Genomic DNA, 21,091 nt, shown 5'->3' on the forward strand with positions numbered 1-21,091 from the left:
AAGAACCTATTTTTATAACAGGGAAGTCAGGTAAACATGGAAGAAACAGAGGACACGACACCTTTTGGACGGGCTATAATATCACTACTTGAAAGGATGCTGCAGAAGCATCCTTAAGGGCTTTTCTGCATCTTAACCCAGTCAAAGGTGTTTAGGCACAGGGAAGGGGTAAAAGAAATCCAAACTACCTCAGCTCTGGAATCAACATCCAACCAGAGGCTGACATTCATTACGATTCAGGATTTTATCGAGCATTTCTTTCTGAACATTATCTTTGGAAGACAGGCTAGTTTCACTATAAGGAAATGATAGTAAGAAAATAAAAGTTACGTGTGTGTGTGTGTGTGTGTGTGTGTGTGTGTATGGTGAGTAAAGCACTGGAGATGTTCTCCATCATACAGTAAAGGGTGAACTGGATGAAATGGTATCCATGAACCAGGACGCAAGCTCGGTTCAAAAGCAACCTCATCTTACATGAACACAACACTGTAAATCAACTATGCCTCAATTAAAGAATACAGGGCTTCCCTGGGGGCGCAGTGGTTGGGGGTCCACCTGCCGATTCAGGGACGCGGGTTCGTGCCCCGGTCCGGGAAGGTCCCACATGCCGCGGAGCGGCTGGGCCACTGGGCCTGCGCATCCGGAGCCTGTGCTCCGCGACGGGAGAGGCCACAGCAGTGAGAGGCCCGCGTACCGCAAAAATAATAATAATAATAATACATTTTATTTTACTCTGGCTATTAAAAATTTTTTTTAATAATTTTAATGAAAGCAACCTCATCTTCTTGGCTGACTTACACCCCCTCATCCCAATGTTCCTGACACCTCATCAGTGGCACCACGAGAAGGGAAGGGCTCTGCTAACTGGTCTTGTCTTTGCTCGCCTGGAATCATCCGAACCCATGGAAGGTACAGGCAGGATCTCAGGCCCTTTCTGGAACCCACAGGTATATATATGGCATGCGAGTTCAGAAATCCGTTAAACAAATATCTATAAAACCCAACTATGGACAAGGCACTACAGCAGAACCTTCGAGATGAGGAAGACATGGTTCCTGCCCTCAAGACATGCATCATCTCAGGAGAAAGGGGAAAAATACAAAACATAAAGGAACACGTAGAAGGTAGCTTTTATGTATAGGCTCCTAGGGGCAAAAAAGAGCTCCACCAAATACAGTTGTGCACATTAAAACTGCACCCTAATAACCAAAACTTTTGGTCTAAAGAAAACCAAGTGAAGCAACCAAAGCAGAAAAGACCTGTGACGGGGTGACAGGACGACGGGAGGCCGGAGCCCGGAAGGCATCCCTCAGTTCAGGGAGCCGAGGTGCTGGACTTCCGAGTCTCCTTCTGAACTGGGGACTGACTCCGTTTCTGGGCTTCACAACCCCAGGGATCGTGGGCGATGCTTTGATCACATCTCAGGAGGCTTGGCTGTGTGCACACATGGCCCCGCCTCCAAAGGGAACAGAGTCCCAACTCATGTGCAGTGACTCTCCTGCGTGGATTTCAAACCTCTCCGCTACTCGGGGCATCTCTGCTCAGCTGTGGTCTGCTGAGTGGAGCAGGACAGGGCTGGACCACTCAGCTTCAGAGCTGGGCAAGAATAACAATCAGACCAAGTTGTTTAAAATGAGAAGAGGCCGAACTTCCAAAACCCGCAATTCTCTGAAACCTCACATCTCAAAAAATATTGTCAAGAAAAAGCTAAACATAGGATTCCCATACTATTAAGCAATTCCACTCCTAAATATATGCCCAGAGGAACTGAAAGCAGAGAGTCAAACAGATATTTGCACACCCGTGTTCACTGCAGCATTAGTCACAACAGCCAAAAGGTGAAGGGAGACCTAGGGTAGACCGACAGATGAAGTGATAAACAAACGTAGTCTACAGACAACAAAATACAATTCAGCTATCGAAAGAATGAAACTCTCATACATGCTACAACCAAGATGAACCTTCAAAACACTATACTAAGTAAACCAAGCCAGGCACGAAAGGACAAACATTGTATGAGTCCACGCACACGAGGTACCTAGAAAAGGCAAACTCACAGAGACAGAAGAGAGTAGAAGAAAGGTTACCAGGAGCTGGGGGAATTCTTGCTTAATGGGTACAGAGTTTCTGTTTGGGATGATAAAACATTTTTCAAATAGATAGTGGTAAGAATTGCACAACACTGTGAATGTACTGAATGCTATTGAAACACACTTAAAAATGGTGAAAATGGTAAATTTTAGGGTATCTATGTTTTACCCTCGTAAAAAAATATATTTTTAAAATACTATCAAGTCATTAATTCCAGCTATTGCAAAACCTCCCACTTTCCAAAGAAGACACATCCCTTTCACAGATTGCTGCTAGGAAATGTCTGAAGCATTTTCAACAACCGTCACACAAAAATAAGCTGCTTATGTTAGGAATGAGCTAACAGAAACCAGGGCATTAAATCCTCTTTGCCAGACAGAAGGAACAGGTCAAGAAAGTCATGGCAGATCTTTTATTCTGAACATCAGGTCCCTCGCAAAGGACCAGATCAAACACCTCCCAGACACCTAAGGCCTAGAGCTGGAGCCCCTGGATGCCTTGCAGATTAAGGAAGCAAAGAAAGAACAGCGTTCTGTCCCTGTCAAGCGCTGCCCCGTATCCCAAGCTGTCTCGTTAGGAAGAACTTCCGGCGCAGAGGTGGTAAGGAGAGGAGGGATGGCTCAGGGCTGCAGGAGGGCCCCCTCCACCCCGGACGGGACAGGCTGCAGGCTCCTGCAGGCTGTGCAGACCCCGGCTTGGGAGGGGGCAGAGCCACCGCACCAGGAGGGCACCGGCCTCTGTGCGGCACAGCTGGACACTGCAAAGCCCAGCCCACGCACACAAACAGGCACAGGGACACGCGGGGCCGCAGGAGTGCCCAAGGAAGGCTGAGCACGCGGCACCTGGATGCACTTGAAAGAGAGAGAGAGACCTGCGCTTTTCCGCCCCACGTCACAGACCTGGGAGCACAGGCTCCCTCCAGCCCCAGACCAGCCACTTCCACGCTTCCATGTGAAATGACCGTGCAGCATCACATACAAACACAGCATGCTTGCCTCTTTTGCAAACTGCCTGCTCCTGCTTTTCGCCAGTTTTTCTATGCGATTGTTTCTCTCACGTATAGGATTTTTTACAGTAAACTGAGGATACTAATACTTTGCCCGTTATACACACTGCAAATATTTTTCCCGGGCCAAAGTGTGCCTTTCAGTGTTTTAGATGCTGTCAGGTTTGTACAGCAATTTGTGTGTTATGGACTCAAACATCTTTCCTTTATGGTTGTGCTAAGTCTTACTTAGGAAGTCTTTTCTCAGCCTGAGTGTATGAAGATGCTCATTACTCATTCTTTTTTTTTTTAATTTTTATTGGAGTATAGTTGATTTACAATGTTGTGTTAGTTTCTGGTGTACAGTACAGTGATTCAGTTATACACATACATATTTCCATTCTTCTTTAGATTCTTTTCCCATATAGGTTATTAGAGAATACTGAGTAGAGTTCCCTGTGCTATACAGTAGCTCCTTATTAGTTATCTATTTTATATATAGTAGTGTGCATATGTCAACCCCAATCTCCTACTTTATCCCTTCCCCTCACGTTTCTCCTTTGGTAACCATAAGTTTGATTTCAAGATCTGTGTAAATGTCCATCGACAGATGAATGGATAAAGAAGATGTGGTACAGATATACAATAGAATATTACTCAGCCATGGAAAAGGATGAAATCATGCCATTTGCAGCAACATGGATGGACCTAGAGATGATCATACTAAGTGAAGCAAGTCAGACAGAGAAAGACAAATGTCACATATGATATCACTTATATGTGGAATCTAATAAAAAATGATACAAGTGAGCTTATTCACAAAACAAAAACAGATTCACAGATCTTGAAATCACTAATTCTTATTATTAGACAAAATAAAAAAAATTTTGTTTTCCACTTTTAGTCAGTCACTCACCTGAAATTGATGGTTGCGGATCACATATGGTAGGGACCCAGTTTGCCCCCCATCCCCCATGCCCACCACCCCTGGAGAAGTCACAGGCCCCCTGTCCTCAGGGCTCTACCACAACTTCTCTGTGCTGTACTGAGTTTCCATAACTGTGTGGGTCTCTATGGGATGTCTATTTGTCCGTCCTTGAATCAATAACGTGCTTTCCTAACTGTGATGCCTCATAAGCAGCCTTGCTCCCTGATGGTGCAAATCACCCCTTCCTGCCGACGTATGCTTTGCTCATCTTCAAATTTCTCTTTGCTGTTACGGAGTTTTCACATGTCCGTATTAGAGGTAGGAACCATCTCTCAGGTCACACCAAACGTTTCGAAACTTGCTTGCAACTGTATTCAATTTAAAGATAAACTTGGGAAGACGTAACATCTTCACTATTTAAGTCTTCTCATTTGTGATCATGGGATAACTCTCCACTTACATAGGTCTTTCTTATGTCCCTTAAAGACATCTTAGAACATCAAGCAATCTAGTTGAATTTATTTCTAGATACCTTATCATTTTTGTAATTATGTAAGTGGGATTTCTATTTGCATTACCCTTCCTGATTGTTTTCTACCGTTGCACAAGGTATTTTTACATTTTATCTGTTGATCTCACCTATCTACCATCTTGCAGAACTCATTTATTTTAAATGAATTTTCTATTTGGATAATATTGGGTTGGCCAGAAAGTTCGTTTGGGTTCTTCTGTAAGATAATATCATTTGCAAAGAGGCACCAATTCCATTTCTTCCTTTTGGTGTTTGCATTTCTGGTTCTGTGTTTGTTTTATGACACTGGTGAAGACCTCTTGTGACAGCAGGCCTTTCTGCGTCATTCCTGACTTTCACGGATGTGACTCTATTTCTCCACCATGGATGCTGGATGCTGTATATCTTCAACAAACAGACTTTAAACAGGTTACAGAGGTTTCTTTTTACTACAGACAGTCCCTGACTTAATGGTACTTCAACTTAGGATTTTTTTACTTTAACATGGTGAGAACGTGATTCACATTCAGTAGAAATCGTACTTCGAATTTTGCATTTTAATCATTTCCTGGGTTAGCGACATGCTATCCGACCCTCTCTCGTGACGCTGGGCAGGGAGCCTCAGGGCCCAAGCAGCCTAGCTCACGAGGGCAAACCACTGATACACTTGCAACCAGTCTGGACCCAGACAACCATTCTGCCTGCCACTTCAGTACAGCATTCAGTAAATTACGTGAGATAGTCGACATTTTATTGTAAAATAGGTTTGTGTTAGATTTTGCCCAACTGTAGGCTAATGAAACTGTTCCGAAAACATTTAAGGTGGGCAAGGCCAAGCTATAGTGAGTTAGGTGTATTAAATGCATTTTTGACTTAACGATATTATCAAATTGCAATCAGTTTATAGGGATGTAAGTCAAGGAAGACTGTACTGGTTTAGTAAGAGTTTGGTTGTTACTGTTTGTTTTGTATTATATGAGTGGAGAACTGTATTAAATAACTCTGTCTCCGGTACAATGACCATTTTCTTTCCTTTAATCTTTTCACGTGCTAAATGTGTTCACAGTCTAACGATGGGAAAGCATCCTTGCATTATTATAATAAATCCAATTTGGTCATAACATTTGTTCGTCCTGTGTTTTATTCAAGATAAACTGTTAAACGTGATTCCTCAATGCTTTCCACAGACTTTTTGGTTGTACGTTAAAATGTGAAATAGGCCCGTACTGGGATTTCTTGGACCGTCTCTTACAAAACTACAGAACGTTATAAAATGAGTGGGAGAGCTCTTCTCCTCTCTCTCTCCAGCCACTGGCATAAAAAGAGAAATTATTTGTTTTTTGAAGGCTCCATGACACTCATTTGCAGAATTCCCTGAGCATCTCTGAGGAGGTGGTATTATTTTCTGACTCCACTCTGCCAGAGTTCTTTATTGAAATTTGATATTTCTCCAAGTGTCAACTATGTTTTGTCTCTCCCTTTCAACTATTCTTCTTTATTCCTTCAGGATTCTCCACCTAAAACTTTTGAGTGCTGTCTGTACTCACAGAGCTATATTTTCCATCAGGTCACATAATGTTTAATTCACATGGCACAGAAGAAACATTCTTGCTTTTCTTAGGTAATCTCTAAGCGATTTCCTCTTTCAGATGCAATCAGGTTTTTGTTTATGTTTTTTTTTTAAGCCTTCTTTTTAGAGCAGTTTTAGGTATACAACAAAATTGAGAGGGGGATGCAGAGTTTCCCATTTATCCTGTACTCCCTACATATGCATAGCTGCCCCAAAAGCACCATCACTCACTAGAATGGTACATTTTTTTTGTACCAAGGATAAACCAACACTGACACATCAAAATCACACAAAGTCCACAGCGCACTTTAGGGTCCACCTTTGGTGAACCCTGGTACATTCCATGGGTTTGGACAAATGTATCCACAGTGATGTCGAGCATTCTAACATCACACATAGTATTTTCACTGCCCCAAAATCCTCTGTTCTGCCTGTTCAGCTTTCCCCACTGTTGCCTCTGTCTCCATAGGTTTCCCTTTTCCAGAATGTCATATAGTTGGAATCATACAGTATGTAGCCTTTCAAACTGGTTCTTTTACTTAGTAATATGCATTTAAGATTTTCTGTGTCTTGTCATGGCTTGATAGCTCATTCCTCTCTAACACTGAATAATATTGCACCACAGTTTATTTACCCATCACCTACTGAAGGACATCTTGGTCCCTTCCACCTTTTGGCAATTATGACTGAAGCTACTATAAATATCTGTGTGCAAGTTTTCAGGTGGACATAAATTTTCAACTCATTTGAGCAAATACCAAGGAACATGAATGGCTGTCTCATATGGTAAGAGGATGGCTAGTTTTGCAAGAAACTATCAAAACGTTCTTCCAAAGTGGCTGCACCGTTTTGTATCGCCACCAGCAATGATTAGACTTCCTGTTGCTCCACAGTCTCTCCAGCACTTGGTGTTGCAATTTTGTCTGTATATTTTTGCAATACGTTAATTATCCATTTCCCTCATACATTCACATTTATTGGCAGAAAGCTGTTCATGGTTTTCTCGTTTGACGATACTTTTTATCTCTGACATGCCTTCATATGATTTTCTTGCACGTCCTTCTTCCTCCTGAGCGTCTGTGATTTTGGTAGATTTTAGGAAACACTGGCTTTAGTTCTGTTTCTGTCTATTGATATTTTCTTCATCATTTCAATGATTTCTGAACTTTTTTTTTTTTTTCTGCGGTACGCGGGCCTCTCACTGGTGCGGACTCTCCCGTTGCAGAGCACAGGCTCCGGACGCGCACGCTCAGCGGCCATGGGTCACGGGCCCAGCCGCTCCGCGGCACGTGGGATCCCCCCGGACCGGGGCACGAACCCGCGCCCCCTGCATCGGGAGGCGGACTCTCAACCACTGCGCCACCAGGGAAGCCCGTACATGCCTTTTTCATTGAGTTCTAAACGACTGATATTTTCATTGTGATCTCCTAACCATGAGTGAAGTAAGGAGGTATTGTAATGTTTCCACAATATGTTTACATGTTTTGTTTTGAACTTTTTCTGTTGACTTCTGATTTAATCACACTGGGCCAAAGACCGTGGCATGCATGAAACAGAATGCTTACAATTCAGTTCAACTTTCCATATATGGTCAACTTTTTAAAAAGTTATACAGATTTTAGAGAAGAATCAAGTGTCTTGTCTGTTGGTGCAGGGTTCTACGTATTTCTACTAATTTGAACCTGTTAATACTATTAGAGATATCCTAACAGTATTATATATAAATAATACAATAACACTACTATAATTATATATAAATAATACTATAATTTATACTATAATTGTATATAAATAATAATCGTCGTATTTTATATTTTCTGTCTGACATCCTTTTTTGTTCACATCTGGTTTTTCGCCCTTTTCTGCTTGATGTTGGTTGTTTTTATAAACTGTAGATTCCCTTATATTTTTTTCTGCTAGGTTAGAAGCTACAGATTATACAACATATTCTTTGAGTAATTACAGTCAATATTTTAGTTGCATCTAATATTTTAAAATACGTTAACTATCTTTTTTTTCTAATGTAGTCTCAAGACATTTTACCTTCCTTTTATCCTAACTAGGGTCTTATTTTGACTCCATCACACATTTAACACTCATTCCCAATGGCTAATTAACCAAAGTTTTAGTTTAACCTGGTTTTAATAATTCACATAGAATTCAGCTTATGACACAGCATTTCCTTCTCAGCCCGTTACTCTTTTCACGCTCCGGGCCTTCCTCACCACCCACATTTCTTCTTCTGGAAGTACAACTTTTAATCATTCTTTTAGTGAGGACTGCCAGTAATAAACTGTCTCAACCTTCATCTGAAAGCTTTGTTTTGCTTTCACAAGCTGTTGGGATAAAATTTTAGACGGACAGTTCTTTTTCCCTCAACACCTTAAACATCTCCCACATTGTCTTCTGGCTCCTCCTGGGCCCAGGTCGGCCATCCATCCAATGGCCATTCCTGGGTTGTGACATCTGTTTCCTTTTGGATTTTCTCTTGTCTTCCATTTTCTGGAATAACGCTAAATGCTTTTAGATGCGGAAGAACCGTCATCTTTCCTCTTAGTTCTCTGAGTGCGGTGGGGAGGCTCTGTCTCCTCATTTCTGGCCCGTTCTTGGCCAGCATCTCTTCAAACCCCACCCCCATCCCCTCTACTCTCCTGTCCCTGTGCGCGTCTACATGACCGTGTCCAATGACCCGTCCACGTTTTCCCGTGACTCTCTGGGCTAGAGGGAGGTGACTCCGGCTCATCCATTCTCTTTAGATCAAATCCAGCATTTTGGAAATGCCAATGGCTAGTCATCTCATTTCCAAAGCTTCTCAGGGACTCTCTCTCACAGCCCCCGTTCTTGCTTCATTTCTTCCCATTGTGTTTCACAGTTTCTTGTTCTCTCTGGTGGATGTTATTCTTGCTTTCATCTCCAGGGCATTACAAACACACTTATCTGCACGTTTAAGAGGCAATCTCTCGATCCTGGGAGCTGCGCTGCCTAGTAGCAGACTGCTGCCCGTGCTGGGAACACCGGCGTGCAGTGGTACCTGGGCTGGGCTGTGCTTCTGCGTCCCCTGCCCACCCTCCCGTGTGCTGGGGTACTGGGATGCTCAGGGACCTCCTCAGGGGAGGCTGCAGTGCTGTGGGGCCGTGCCAGCTGCCTGGCCGTAGGTCCACATGCACTGTTTTCCAGGGTCTTTCAGGAGGGGGGTGTGCCCCACCCCAGCTCCCAGAGAGCTGCAGGAGCTTGGCCCCTACTAGTCCCTGGGACCTGAACCGCTGCCGTCAGTGGTGGCTTTGGGACCTGCAGCCTGGTGGGCACGGGTGTCAGCACTGCTCACTGCTCTGGGGGCATCTCCGTCCTGTGTCTGAGCCAGGCTGAGTCCTTTTGATTTTCCTGTTTTATGTGCCGTGTGTGCAGAATTACTGAAGACTGGAGGGAAAGGTGGTCAATGTCATGATGGCTTAAAAGCCTGCACTGTCTGGGGAGCTGAGTTCAGCCTGGAGTCACGTCCACTCACTCCCCCAGGCCCAGCCGCAGCTGCTGAGACACACAGACACCAGGTCACTCACTGTAAGCAGTGAGATGTAATAAGTTAAGATTTCCCTGAGTTTCATAGCCAATGTGATCAAACCGGTACTCCTCTTGCATCACTTCGTGTGAGAGTTTTCTAAAAGGGCACCCTAAAATTACGCTTGACACAGGAAATCCCGACAGCTTTTACAAATCTTCTGATGCTTGAGAAAACATCCTTTTGACTTCATGGCTAGCTCCCAGACTCTATTTTTGCTAAATTTCATCCTCTTTCTCCTTAGGCAATTAAGAAAATCTGATTATTCTAATTCCTACCAGTTCTAAACCCTACAATTTCTGATACTTAAACTCTCTAATAATCTCAACCACCAGCCATGTGTGCTCTTCCTGTCCCATCTCATGATCAGACCAATTATCTTCCTAAGTCTTGTCCTACGTGAAAGCTTGGGTTTATTAGACCTAAGTTACCAGACCTTGTAACCATTTAACCAGAAGAAACAGAAGGAATCCTAGGAAAGTAGAGAACTGCCAAGAGTACATACACGCAAAACCAGCTTAAGTGCAAATAAAAATGCCAAAATCAAGAGGGTCCCACCATGGAGGGGCCTCTAAGGTCGCCTTGAAGTTGAATCCTGGGAAAATCCACATGAAATCTATTTGGAAGTTTTGCTCACTGAAGTTGGTTCACTGAAAGAAACTATAGGAAGATGTCATAATCAAGTATTTCTCTCTTTTATAGACTTTATTTTCCTTAAAGGGGAAGAGAAGAGCTAAGGTCAGCATCTTCTTATATCAGAGCCAGGAACAGTTTCTTAGAATACAAAGCCTAGCATCGCTGCAACGCTGTAGTGAGAGTCAGGGCATCTGCGTCAGGGCGCTTTCGTGACTCCGTCCTTACCTTGGTGATTCGCCAGCCGGTCAGGCGGCGCTGGGAAGCCGGGTCCTGCCAGATTTCCAGGACGGCGAGGAGATGTCTGTTCCACCTGGTCCTGGAGAGACAGGTGGGGAAAGGCTCTGGTCAAAAGAAGCACTTCACAGGGGTCACATCCACCACCCCCAGCATTTCTTTTCTTTCTTCCCCCATTTCTTACTTTTTCGATTTATTTACTTTTTTAGTTTTGAACGACAGTTGTTTGAAATATGCAGTAAAAGGAAAGTTAATCATAAAAAGGGATAGCCTACTGGCTAGGGAGTTGGAAGAAAAAGTTACTCCTTGTTTTTGGCTTACATTGCTTTCCCTGAATAGCAATTCAAAAAGAATTCCTGTCAACTGCAGGGTTTAAGCCCTGAATGTAAAGAATTAGCATTCCTTGGGGCACAGGTATCTTCTGTAACAACTCCTGGTGATCGAGCCCTAGGCGGTCTGTTACCTGGGAAGGAAATGCCCAGCGACTGTTTTATAATTGGACCCTCCACAGAGCACCCAGAGCTCAGTGGCACTGCAAAAAGAAATTTCCTTAATAGTATAGATGTATTCACATTCAATGTTTTTCCTACATCAGTTTTAATAAGTCATATTTTTATAGATGCTTGTCTAATCTAAACTTCCAAATTTACTGGCATATTATTCATAACATCCTCTGATTTTATTTTACTATCTGAAGAGATGTCACTATAATTTTCCTGTTGCTGGTTGTTGGTGGGATCTTTCTTGATTTGGTTCACTGATTAGTGGGAAATACATTTTATTGATATTTTCCAAGAATAATCTTTTAGCTTTTTTGACCCTCTCTATTGTATTTTGTTTCTATTTCAGTACTTTTTCTCTTTTTTTTTTCTAATTTTATTGGAGTCTAGTTGATTTGCAATATTGTGTTAGTTTCAGGTGTACATCACAGTGATTCAGTTACATATATACACACATTCATTATTTTTCAGATTCTTTCCCCTTGTAGGTTATTACAGAATACTGAGTAAGGCTCCCTGTGCTATACTTAGGTCTTTGTTGGTTATCTAGTTTATACATAGTAGTGTGTACATTCAGTGGCATTTTTTAGACCTCAGGTGAAGAGAAAAATTTTCAGCAAAAGTTAAAACAGCAACATTAAAATCAAGCCCACAACTCCAGGGCTTCCCTGGTGGCGCAGTGGTTGAGAGTCCGCCTGCCGATGCAGGGGACACGGGTTCGTGCCCCGGTCCGGGGAGATCCCACATGCCGCGGAGCGGCTGGGCCCGTGAGCCATGGCCGCGGAGCCTGCGTGTCCGGAGCCTGTGCTCCGCAACGGGAGAGACCACAACAGTGAGAGGCCTGCGTACCGCAATAAAAAAAAAAAAAAAAAAGCCCACAACTCCAGAAAAACATCTTCATGGGATTATAATCAAGCCAATGAAAGATACATTAAAACATGGACAAAGAAAATGGGCCTGTAACATATTTCCATGCTTAAAATAAAGTATTAGCAGGGATTAACTTGGGGTGGAGAGATGACAGACTTCTCTGGTAGATTTAAGAAGCTTTCGTAATTTTGTATAAATGCACAGATATTGCCTCTGTAATTGGAAAGCTTTTAGAACTGTGTCAGAAAGTATAAGGTCTGCATGGAATCTATTAATATTAATAAAAACTGACACAGTACAAGTAGCTACCTTCAGCATCCTGGTACCACAAAGCTCCGCACATGGAAAGTCCCCCTCCCCCACCCCTGGGTGCCGGCATGGCATGCAGCTTATGCTGCCAGCCGAACTCCCATTTCATAGATGAGGAAGCTGAGGCACGGAAGGAGCGTCCACCCGCTATCACCCCATGGTTAGGGGCAGCCCTGGGACTGGACCCCAGGCAGCTGGGCCCCAGAACCCAAGTGCCTTCCAGCCCAAGCTGCTCACACAAGAAACTCCAAAAAAGCACATTATTCTGACAAGACACTTCACGGCCTGAATGCTCCCCCCACCCCCTGGCCAGTGGCTTCTGCATCCAGAGCCCTGGCCTGCCCGGGGGTAGGAGAGGATGGGTGATAACCCCACTGTGTGTCCACAGGTGAGGGTCTGGTCCACACTCTACTGGGGCCACTCCCAAGAGAGGGAGGGCAGAGTGGGGAGCAGCACGGAGAGAGTCCAGAAGGGAGAGAAGATGCTTGCTACCCGGGGAGCACACAGCCGCCTTCACACCTTCCTCCAGAAAACCTGGGAAAACTGAACAAAGACCTCTGGTAAGGGAGAGATTTTCACACGCTTCTCTCTCTCTGCTCTCCCCCTTCAAAAGGAACAGCTTTCTTTTGGCTTTTTTAACCACAGACATAATGCTTGCTAGTTAGGAAAATCTAGATGCTAAAGAAAAGTATAAAGACAAAAGTGAACATGAACCTCTCTTCTCTCACCCAAGGATGTTATCCTATCAGCAGTTTCTGGGCTGTTATTTCAGAGAAAAAAAAAAAAATGCACACACAGAGAGTGTGTACAGATGCAACGTTTGAATTGCTTATGGATAGCGTATATGTTATATTTGAATCACATGGGGGTTACAAATGATTCTGATAAAAAATGGAATCACAGTCATGACACCTACTGCTATATTTTAACGTAGCTTTCTGAAATTTTCCATGGCAACAAACATTCCCCATCAGCCCTTTCATAATTCTAGCATACCCCATTAAGTAGCTGTGTAACACGATTTCTTTCATTAATACCCAACTGGCGAACGTAGAGTTTGTTAAGAAAGTAAGGTTTTGATTGGGAGAGAGGAGAGGGATTAGTTTGGAGAACATGGTGTCTGGGAGGCAAGAGTGATGCCACTAAGACTGCCCCCCTCCCCCGCCCACAAGGTGCTGAAGGTGGAGCTGGGCTGTCAAGGTTAGAGTACAGGGTGGTCCCCCCAGCCTAAGAGATTCAGCAGTCTCCCTGTCCGGGGTCACCCCACCTATTTTCAGCACCTCCACAGCCCAGTGTCTCTCCATCCAATCGGCTCTTTACCACCTGAGAGAAATATTTTTTTCCTTCTTTTCCAAATCTTAAAACCACCCCTATAAATTTTTGCAAATACAAAGCAGACACAAAAATTAGCCTAAATCCCATGACAGTGGGGTAAGGTAGCATTCTCCTGGACTTTGCACCTTTACTATGCATAGCTGGACACTGCGGAAATCACATGGTATAAACAATTTTGTGTTTTTTCCCCAACTTATATCACAAGAGGTTATTTTAAAACCTTGGTAAATATCATTTTTTCAGATTCTAAACTACTCTCAGAAACACTTTCAGCCATTTGCAAATTTCAGATAACATAAATACAATCAAGCAAATACCTTTGTGCATACAACCTTGTCCACATTTCTGATTATTCGCTTAGGATCCCCAGAGGTAGAAGGCCTAGGTCGAAAGTTAGGTGCTTTTTTTTGAGTCTAGACACACACTGTCAAGCTCTTGTTCACTCAGCTTACCCCTCCACCTGAAACAGAGACCTGCCCACGTCCCAACATCCCAGGCAGCTAACACTGCGATGGTGACTGTTTTGGAATTTTTATCTTGCCAGTCAGTCCCAGAGGCAGGCAGTGGCCTAATCCTGTGGTTTTCACAAGCAGGTCTTAAATCCTGAAGTTGGACATTTTTTTCATATGCTTATCAGGCCTTTGTGTTTCTCCTTTTGGACTACCCTTTTTTTGACAGGCCAGCTGGACCAGTGCAAGGGCTCCCAATCGAGCCTCCGTGAAGGAACCTCAACCCCCATCACCCAGCTGAGGGTTTGGGACCAGCGTCTGGACTCGCCGAGTCAGTTGGCAAAATCTGTCAAATGGGCCCCACACCGCCTGCAGGACGGCTGGGAGGGCACCAGCCCTGAGGCCCTGGACTCCCCAGATATGTCGGTCTGTCTCTTAATCTCCCAGGACGAGCTCTTTATGTGCTAAGAAACAAAGTCTGGCCCTCTTTGTAGCAAATACTCTTCCCACCTTGTCTGAGATTTAATTACATTTTTTGATTCTCAGAGTTTAAGTCAGTGCAGTCAAGTTTATTGACCTTTTCTTTGGGGCTCATTATTTACGCTTGAAGCATCCGTTTACGTGTTGTCCTGGTTTCCTCCCCGACTGGGCGCGTTCTCTTTCATCCCTCTGCCATCTATTTTGGAGGGCAGGAAGAGGTGAGGCCAAAAGCTGACCAGTCCACGCAGGCCCATTTATCACCCAATCTTCCCTGGTGCCTGGTCTGGAAGGTCACTTTCACATCCCACGTTACAATCCACGCACACAGGGGTCTGTGGTCCTCGTTGGTGCCACAGACCTGCTCCTTCCTGGGCTAGCTCCCAGGTTCCCATGCTCACTGCTGCTGGACACGTTTATCATCAGCACATGTTTCCCCCTTTGCTGCTTTTACATGAGTTCCTCAGCCACTTTCTTCTAAACAAGCAGTGTCCAAGTGTCACAGGGAAGAACAAATCTGACTCCATACTGGATCTGTTTCTTTTACTTTAACCTTTGTCCTCTATTGCTTTTGCTTCGAGTTAAATATACAGGAGAGCCCATTCTCAAGGCTCTGACCCTTAAGGATATAACACTTTTCCATTCATATAGAAATAAAAAGTTGCAGAACAGAGAGTAACATTCCTCTTGCTGAAGGTTTACAGGAACATTGTGAACTGACATCCGTGGACAGCTGCAAGAACAAAGGATTGTGACACCAAGACGCCTGCAGCAACCAACCATGCCCCTCCCTCACCTGGCCTTTACAAATGCTTTGCTGAAACCCTTCAGGGTAGTTCGGGGTTTTCTGGGGCATGAGCCACCCACCTCCTTGCATGGCCCTGCAATAAACCTTTCTCTGCTCCAAACTCCAATATATCAGTATAGTTTGGCCTCACTGTGCATCAGGAACGGGGACTTGCGTTTGGTAACAAAAGTCTGCTTAGATTATTTCAACTTCTCATCTGGAATATTTCCTTATATTTAAGGAATTACTACCTATTACTAACACGAATGTTGGGAGTGGACCGTCTGACTGAAATCAGACCACACAAGCATCGAAAGTATAAACCAAGAAGCTGTGATACTCCACGTATTTCAAAGGGTTTGGGGGTCCAGCTGACCCGAGGCCCTGCTCAAGGCGTTTCTGGGGCTGGGCGTGGCCTGACAGGTAAACAAACACCTCGGTGTTTCCTGTGCACCTGCCATTCTGAGAGCCAGTCACCCAGCAACACGCTGCCCTCCTGAGAACGCCTCTTTTCAGCGATGTGCACGGCAGACCCCACCGAGACCTCTGTTCAGAAAACAAGTAACCTTCTAACCTAATTTAAGGCAACCTTGTCTAAATAGCGTGACCAGATTTAGCAACTAAAAATACAGAACGTTCGGTGAAACTTGAATTTCAGACAAACAACTAATAGTTTTTCTGGTGTATGTCCCAAATGTTGCATGGGGCTTATCCTAAAAAAATGTTGTGGTTTATCTGAATTTAACTTGGCAGGCTCTAGTTTATCTGGCAATTCTACACCTAAAGTACCATTTGAAATCTGACAGGCTTGCCTGGCAAATTACAGCAGTAAGAACAAAATCTCGACAATTGCATTTGTTCATATATAAAACTCCCAGATCGAAAGAGCAGAAGTCAGCATATAGAAGATTCAGACAAGAATTCTATTATCTTGCAAAGCCAAGAGAAATGAAATAGTATGGAAACTGATGGTGTTTGTAAACTACAGCCGGAGCACGAAGGCCCACCGTGGCACAGAACAGAAACTCCCCACAGTGCTGGAAGGCCAAGTGCAGAGGAAGTGCACAATAATACAAACTGGGACCAGGGTAAAGTCTTCTCGCTGGGCTGGCCTGGTCTCCTCCAGGGCTAGTTTGGTCCGTCTGGGGGGGTTCTCCCGTCCCAGGTTGGTGGGCCTCCCTCTTGGTGAGGGGGTCAGAGTGGCCAGGCCGGGGCCCAGGGCCAGCACTACACAGCCTCCTTGTCTGCACGAGGCCCATGGCCTGCAGGGGGAGGCGCGGGTTCTTCTCTGAAGGTGGCCACTAGCCGACGATGCTTCTCTGAAGCACAGTCCTTGGTCACAGTGCTGTTTACCCCTCGGAGAGGCGGGCGGCTGGGAGCCCCTTCGTTAAAGCTGCACGGGTCACTTCACCATTTAGTGCTGGATCCCAAACCCAGGTGCTTTAGAAACATTTTCCAAAGTCGGAAGCAGGCAAGGCCTAGACAACTTCCTCCTGCAGGGTGACCTCGTGCTAAGTGATCTCGTCCAAGCCTCGCTGAGCCCTGGGAGCTGGTGGGGGGTGAGCCACAGGGTGCGAAGGGGCAGGCAGGAGAGGCCAGACGTGGACTGATTCTCCAGCACGGCTGTGTGATTCCTCTAGAAAGTTCCTTAGTGAGCCCCACTTCTGGGGTCGCATGAACGCCCCCAGGCTTGCTCCTTCGGGCCTCTTGCTGGCTCCAGGCTGGGGCACCAACCTGGCCAGCTCCTCTGGACCCTCCAGTCCCACCCTGGACCTGTCCTCCTCACCCCCCGGGAGCACCCACTGCCCACTGCTGAGGCCTCTGCCCATGGAGGGGCTGCGGGGGGGGAACCTGCAGGTTCAAAGATTACACCTAAAAAGTGCCTCAAGCTGGGGTCAGGACTCCACAGGGCCTGGCGACAGGGCTTGGGCCCCTCCCTGTCATTCCCAGAGCATCACGCTAGTCTCACCTGGAGAAACAAGGGAGAAATGCAGACTCCAGGGCCCTGTTCAGTCCTGAGTCTGAGCTGGAGTCTGAGCTCCTTACCTTAGGTGATTCACTCACTGGAACATTCCAGGGGCCACAGTCATGTGCCTCCCCCTCCTGCTCTTTGTGGAGTCCCCACTGTCTGGAATATTCTCTGCCCTCCATACACACCATCTGCTCAACCTCCAGGTCCAGCCCAAAAGGCACCCCCTTCTGGAGCTTTCTGTGACAGCCCACAGGACCATGGTCACTTACCCCTCACCCCGCTGCCCTGCTTCAATTAAAGTGAGAAGTAAGGAGGGTGCACCCCTCCTCCCCTAGAGCACCGACCACTCTGTCCCCTCCTCCCACCCCCAGCCCGACCCCAGCCTCACCGCTGACTGCTTCTCAGGGAGGCGGTGAAGGTGGAGGCCCCAGGATGGAAGCAAGGCCTCGGAACGCTGTCCTGGGACACACAACCCCCTGCTGGAGGCCAGCAGAACGACCTGTGTTTCAGCAAAAACCTTGACAATGCAGCCTGGGTGCAGAACAGGCAAGAGGCCAACTGTCAGCTGGCACTCACGTCTAATAAACCCTGGCCTAAGCTGCTGTGGAACAGTACAAGATGCTCAAGAAGAACACTGCTCCAGGGACCAGAAAACGTTCACTGGGCAGGTGAGCAGTTCTGGGGTCACATATGCTTCGGAGAGCAGCTAGGAGAATTTGATGAGACCGGAGTGTAACAGTCAGGACAGCATCTGCCGGGTAACAAATGAGAATGAACAGGTAAGGCCAGACTCTGGGATCAAATCCCAGTTTCCAACCTGCTGGTTAGTCCTGTGACATTGGGCAACTTCCTGCATCTCTGTGCTTCCTTGGGGAAGAATGGGGACCTCACAGGTCGGTTGGGATGATTAAATTAAAATGATGTAAACAAAGGGTCTGTCGAGTGACTAAAGCTACCAGGTGTTCAGTGATGGTCAGTAAGCAACAGGGACAAGAAGTCCGTAAACAAGATCTCTCTCTAGTGGGCGTCCCAGGGATTTGTCCTCACACCTGCCTGTATACAATCTCTCAGGGACCTGAATAAAGACACAGTAGGTGCCCTTAGTTACCCTGCTAAGTTGAACAAAGATCAACACCACAGAAAACAGAACGAGAGGAACTGAAATGTACTCGACAAGCGAGAATGCTCAATCAGAATCTACAAGCAGAAATCTAACGTGAATAAACGTAAACACTAGAGGACTCAAAACCAACCAGCCAACCGGCCAACAGTGCACGAGAATGGTGTAGGGGAACGGGCAGTCCCAGGACAGCAGCCCGAGGCGGCGGCTAAGACAAAGCCAGAGTGGCTCCCAGCCACCCACAGCCCTACCGCCAGCTGGCCCTCTGCTGAGCAGGGAAAAGACATAATGACAAGGGATCCCCGCTCCAGCTCCCGGCAGCTCTTGGGCCTCCCCCAGGCCTTTCCCACCAGGTAGCCCTCCTGCCCCCCGACCTTGCTGCCTGGAGAAACTGCTGACCCCCAGCTAAGGCACAGCAGGCCAACGCTTCTGAAAATCAACATGGGAAATGCACGTGTCATGGCGTCTGTCATTTCACACAAGGTGCAGTTAAAGCTGTGAAACAAATCAAAATGGAAATCCACTAAGCTGTGAGACGGCTGTCCTCGTGAAGAACAGGCAACTAAACGGCCCAAGCCCGCTTCTGTCCACGGCATATATGTCTTACTGTAGAACTTTCAAACATATACAGGTGGGGAGGTGTGATCCAGATTTCATAGTTACCCTCCCCTGAGCCACAGACAATCACTAATTTTTATTAAAAATGGGTGTGAAGATTCCAGTTCAAGATGGTGACATAGGAAGATCCTGAACTCACCTGTTCCTACGGACACACTGACCTTACAGCTACACAGGGAACAACCTGCTCCTAAAAAGCCTACGGCTGGCTGAGTGATGCCCGCACGTCAGGCAAACAAGAAGGAAACCATATCAAGGCAGGAGGGAGGGGCTGGGACACGACCTGGCCATAAACCCCACCCCTGGCTCAGTGACCCACACCCGGGAGAAAACTCGAAATCTGGAGCTTCTCCCGAGGAGCAAAGGTTCAAACCCCACATCAGTACCTCAATGTGTAGGGTCTGCACCTGAGAGGCAAGCCTGAAAAAACATCTATTGAAAACCAAAGGGGCTCATGTCCCAAGATGCACAGGACTGCAGTGATCTGGAAGGGCCCACGTGCTTGGACTCACCCGCCCAAGAGCCCAGCTCAGAGGTCGGTGCCATCTTCACAACCTCTCTCTGCTGCACTCTAGAGCACCAGCATCTCCTGGAGGGGAGCTTTACATACTGCAGGTACCCTTATTTCCAGGTCAGGTGCCCTGGTTTCAGCAGTTGCTACCCAGGGGATGCTACCTGGTCACCTGGCTCTGGAGGCCAGAGGGTCTGCATTCCTGGGATTCACAAGACTCTGGCGATCAGAGAGATGGTTCGTGCAAAGATGCACCCTACGGCACTGCACAGAGAGCAGATGGAGCCCCAATATTTGTGACGGCCACCCAGGGGACACCACGAGATAGTCTGTCCAACGGGGCTTACTTTTGGGGCCCCACACGACTGTATATATTTATACACTTTTGAAAGCTAATGCCTGAGGGTCTGGCTTCCAAGCAGCCTGTACTGAGGTGCTGAGATCCTCCCCTTAAACACACTGACAGGTTGTGGTACATCATCAATGACTGGGCGACATCAAAAATACAATGGGCTTCCGAGAGAAGCACGAAGGTTTGACTGATAACCAAGAGCTGGGGTAGGGTTGACAAGAAAACGTATGAAATAATAATAAATCTCACTGAAAGGTAATTATATAGTATAGATATAAATTAGGCACTTATAAATAATTAGTTAAGGGATAACAAGATAAAAAGATGTAAAATATGACATCATAAAACATAAAACGTGGTGGAGTGGGAGAGTAAAAATGCTGAGTTTATTTAGAATGGGATCAAACTGAAGTTCTTATCAACTTAAAATAGACTGTTACAGATGTAACTTATTAAGCCTCACAGTAACCACAAAGCAAAAACCTATATAGAAAATATACAAAAGAAAAAGAGAAAGGAATACAAGCATTATATAAGCACTAAAGAAAGTCATAAATCATAAAGGAGGAGAACAGAAGAACAGAGAGGAACTAGAGAAACAGCCCGGAAAAAGAAAATGGCGGTAAATTCATACCTATCAATAATTAATTTAAATATAAATGAACTAAACTCTTCCATCAGAAGACATGGGGTGACTGAATGGATAAAAATATAAGACCAGGGCTTCCCTGGTGGCGCAGTGGTTGGGGGTCCGCCTGCCGATGCAGGGGCGTGGGTTCGTGCCCCGGTTCAGAAGGATCCCACGTGCCGCAGAGCGGCTGGGCCCGTGAGCCATGGCCGCTGGGCCTGCCCGTCCGAAGCCTGTGCTCTGCAACAGGAGAGGCCACAGCGGCGAGAGGCCCGTGTACCGCCAAAAAAAAAAAAAAAAAAAAAAAAAAAAAAAAAAATATATATATATATATATAAAACCAATCTATAGGCTGCCTACAAGAGACTTAATTCACATATAAGACCACACACTGACTGAAAGTGAAGGGATGGAAAAAGACATTTCCTACAAATGGAAACCAAAAGAAAGCTGGAGTAACTATACTTATATCAGACAAAAGACCTGGAAACAAAGACTGCAATAAGAGACAAAGAAAGGCATCACATAATGATAAAGAGGTCGACCCAACAAGAGGATATAACGTTTGTAAATATCTATGCACTCAACACAGGAGTGCCTAACTATATAAAGCAAATATTACCAGAACTAGAAGGAGAAATAGATAGCAATA

General features: G+C 45.7%; 1 protein-coding gene across 6 annotated transcripts in view; it reads right to left on the reverse strand.

The window, feature by feature from the left end:
• GRB10 (growth factor receptor bound protein 10) overlaps positions 1-21,091 on the reverse strand; it is a 198,230-nt gene that overhangs the window by 90,968 nt on the left and 86,171 nt on the right. For all 6 annotated transcript variants that reach the window (XM_073809482.1, XM_073809483.1, XM_033862771.2 and 3 more), the window contains one exon: positions 10,503-10,593. In XM_073809482.1, the coding sequence (XP_073665583.1) occupies positions 10,503-10,593 (91 nt within the window). The remainder of the gene's footprint in view (positions 1-10,502; positions 10,594-21,091) is intronic.

Source organism: Tursiops truncatus, chromosome 9 (genome assembly GCF_011762595.2).
Source record: "Tursiops truncatus isolate mTurTru1 chromosome 9, mTurTru1.mat.Y, whole genome shotgun sequence".
Classification (NCBI taxonomy): Eukaryota; Metazoa; Chordata; class Mammalia; order Artiodactyla; family Delphinidae; genus Tursiops; species Tursiops truncatus.